Source organism: Sitodiplosis mosellana, unplaced genomic scaffold, assembly GCF_009176505.1.
Source record: "Sitodiplosis mosellana isolate CC-2019 unplaced genomic scaffold, AAFC_SMos_1.0 Smas_scaffold_6266, whole genome shotgun sequence".
Taxonomy (NCBI): Eukaryota; Metazoa; Arthropoda; class Insecta; order Diptera; family Cecidomyiidae; genus Sitodiplosis; species Sitodiplosis mosellana.
In genome coordinates, this window is record NW_022601507.1 from 593 (window position 1) to 4,058 (window position 3,466).

At 36.8% G+C, this 3,466-nt stretch overlaps 1 protein-coding gene across 1 annotated transcript; it reads right to left on the minus strand.

Annotated features, from left to right (window-relative positions):
• Positions 1-524: 524 nt before the first annotated feature.
• LOC129579596 (uncharacterized) lies at positions 525-3,429 on the minus strand (the record flags this gene model as incomplete). Its single annotated transcript, XM_055469749.1, has 5 exons — positions 2,491-3,429; positions 1,802-2,154; positions 1,529-1,674; positions 999-1,185; positions 525-851 (listed from the first exon to the last, which is right to left on the minus strand). Coding segments are annotated over exons 1-5 (1,816 nt in total), but the record flags the coding sequence as incomplete, so codon positions are not given.
• Positions 3,430-3,466: the final 37 nt, after the last annotated feature.

Here is a 3,466-nt window from a genome sequence, read left to right on the forward strand (position 1 = left end):
GTTCATTTCAACCGCATCAAAGTTAATATATAAGTTTTCGTAAAAATATCATCATACCCTAGAAATCGTCACATTTGAATCGTCGAATTTTCTACAAGATTATTGCAATTTATTGAATGTGTTCGGTATTTTCATATTCAGCTGCACAAGTAAATGATTTGATGAATATCGAACTACTTTTACAAAAAAAGGTTAAACATAAACTTTATACATAAAATTTAATCACAATCATACGAATCTTTAAGGTAAATGGAGCCACAATAATATATTTTGCGAAAGTTGTTACAGGGCCGCGAGCGAAGCGAGCGGAAATTTTCTTGATAACTTGTAACCTTGAATGCAATTTCTCTTCAATCTATAATATTTTTTCCCTTTCCGGATTTCGGGGGGGGGGGGGGGGGGTTTGAACCCCCAAACCTGGAATACCCCCAAACCTGGATACGCCACTGAAGTATGATAAGGATTTTGGCGGTGACATACATATAACTTATTCATTGAATATTTTTTTCAAAAATTACATATACCTCTGACATTCAGCCGAAAATCGCTTTTAATTTGGTTATGTTCACCGTTTCCATTTTCCGCATACAACGTATAGATTCCCGAATCTCTGACCGTCACATTACTCAATGTCAATGTAATAATCTTACCATTTTCTGTGCTTGTGAATGAAACACTTTTGTTACTTGATTCGGAGCCCCATGGAATTTTGGCACCGTTGTTAGATCGCCAATCAAATGATGGATTGGGATATCCAATTAATTCTGCTGTCCAATTTGCCGTTTCATTGGCGTTTGTTGTTAAATTAACCGTAGATACTGGTTTTATATTGACAAAAGTGCTGCAGATATCTAATAAAAACGTGTATAACAGTTCAATGTTATTGTTTTTTGTTTTCAATTCAGATAACAACCAGAAATTATTCAAAAAAAGAACATTTTTGATCGAAAGCCAAATGATTTGTCTAAAAAAGAGTTCATCGTAATCATCGAACTCACCCAATATTTTATCAACTTTTATCGTCGCAGAGTCGAGTATCCATGTGCCATCGAATGTTAAATTACATCGATAGTCACCGGAGTCCTTGTTCTTATCTAATTTGCTCACCATCATTCGATAGATGTAATCGCATCTTTCTCCATCACAATTTTCCTTGATAACATCCAACTGTTTTATACGTTCATCCTATATGAATGGGGAAAAAGATTGGATTAAATTCTAATTAATGATGATTTGGTTTTTGTATTGCCTCAATACGTTCGAATTGCCGTTTGTTCAACTACACCACTAAAGCGAGAAACGTCACTTATTCTTTTTTCTTTATTAAAGAAAAAGAATTTTGGCAGTGCGGGACTCGAACACCGCATACTCAGATTGCCGGTCTGATGCTTAACCATTCAGCCACCTGCCGAACGACGTTTTAGCTCGCTAGTAATTCAGTTGAACGTAGGCTCAAAGTGTGACAAGCATTGCCATTACACACATTGTTTTTGCAGTGTGAATTGAAATGAAAATAAATGCTTCTGACCGTCCGTGCAACATTATTGTTTGGGCTCTCCCAAACCATGACTAAAGGATTATCCAACAGCGGTTTTAAATTGGTATGTCTTATTGTACAGTTCAGTTCCATTTCACTACCCTCGAGTTCAAAATCGACCTTTTTCCTTGTTATATCTGTTTTGAGAGAACAATTGGAGGGGGCGATCAAAGGAAACAATTGGATCAAGTGAATCCATCTTAGGAATGAATTAGTCTTCCTCAATAAATTTACTATTCAAAGAAATCATTCTTTTGCACATACCGATATCGACAATTTCACCAAATGCAATATCGCTTTCATTTTCCTCTCCTTCGTATCCGACTGATACAACGGCGAGCTCATAGATTGACCCCACTGACACACCGTCAACTATGACAAAATCTTCGTCATCGATTCTTTTGGTATAGTTCCATTTTTCATCGCCTTTCTTTCGGTATTTTGCTGTGAAGTTTGTTCCAGGATTTCCATCAACATTTGGATGCCAATTCATTCTGATAACATAATTAGAATAGAGATGTTCTTTTGGCGTTGGCATTTGCATCCATGTCAAAGTTGGTTTATCTGGTGTGCCGGCTGGTTCAGTCGATAGTGTTTTACTTTCAATCACTTTGAATCTAGTATTTGGTATAAATGGTATATTTTAGAATGTAAGAATGATAAGAATGAGTGTATGAATAGTTTATGGAATGAGAGAGCAATGAGTTGACACGTCTAGCTATGTGTAGTGTATAGAATGAACTGATTTTTATTAACTCTTTCTTACGTATTAAACCTTGCGCTTGTGTGAACGCAGCACACCAGCGCTACACTAGTGAAAGGAATATACCGGAAATTCCTCAAATTTATTTGATTATCCTTTACAAAAATCGTTCAATGTGTTCGAAAGCACAATTTCTTCGGAAAAAAAAATTGAGCCAAAAATATTAGAATATCCAAAAAGTGAGACTTACACTTGATCTTCATTCTCTTTATCCACCGTGTGGATGAACAATCGATAGGTGGTGTTTGGTTTTAGTCCCGTTAATTTGGTTTGAGTTATGAGAGTTTGGTCAATTGGTGGCTGGCGTTCTTTTTTTGTTCCAAGCCCATCTGTTTCGCTATGTTCTTGATAGAAAACTTTGTAGCCCTTAATTTCGAAGTTTGGTTTTTGCCATTGCAGAAGAAATGCCGTTGTACTTAAAGGGAATGCCTTCAAATCGCAGTTCATTTCAAATGCATGCACATCGGCATCTGCCTTAGATTTGCCGCGTTCGTTTGCAGCCACAACTTTAAAGATATAGTTTTCATTAAATTGATCTGAAATGGTGGCACTGGTTTCACTTGTTGTAAAGTTGAAGAATTCGTTTGTAGAGTTGGGTCTCCAGTGCACATGATATTGTACTATGTCATTTCCCTCAACTGGATCCCATGAAATTTTAAAACCCGAGCAATCCATGTTCATTTCTGATTTAATACCATCTGGATTTTGCAGCCCCTGTTCAAGCACCAATTTTGTGACACTGTCCACTCGAATTAGATATTTTTCATAAGATTTGCATTTATAGTCGCCGGCATCAGACATTTCGACACTTTTAATTTCTAATTTCGGGCCGTTGATTGCCATTCGTGGGTCTTTTGTCAAATTGAGCTCTTCATCGTTCTTGAACAACAGGATCATTGAATTCTTGGTGGCATCTAAATCGCATTCGATTTCCACCGAATCGCCTATGACAGCTTTCTGTACACGCCGTTTGGTATTGACCCCAACCGGCATTTCCACGACAATTGTAACTCTTTTCAATGTAATCCATGTGGGCCCTTTTCTTGGTGATACCACGTCTATTCTACAACTATATTCATTGGCATTTCTAGGTTGAATATTTTCAATGATCAAATTGCCGTTGTCATGAATGGATTTAATTGATGGGTTATCATTTTCATTGATCT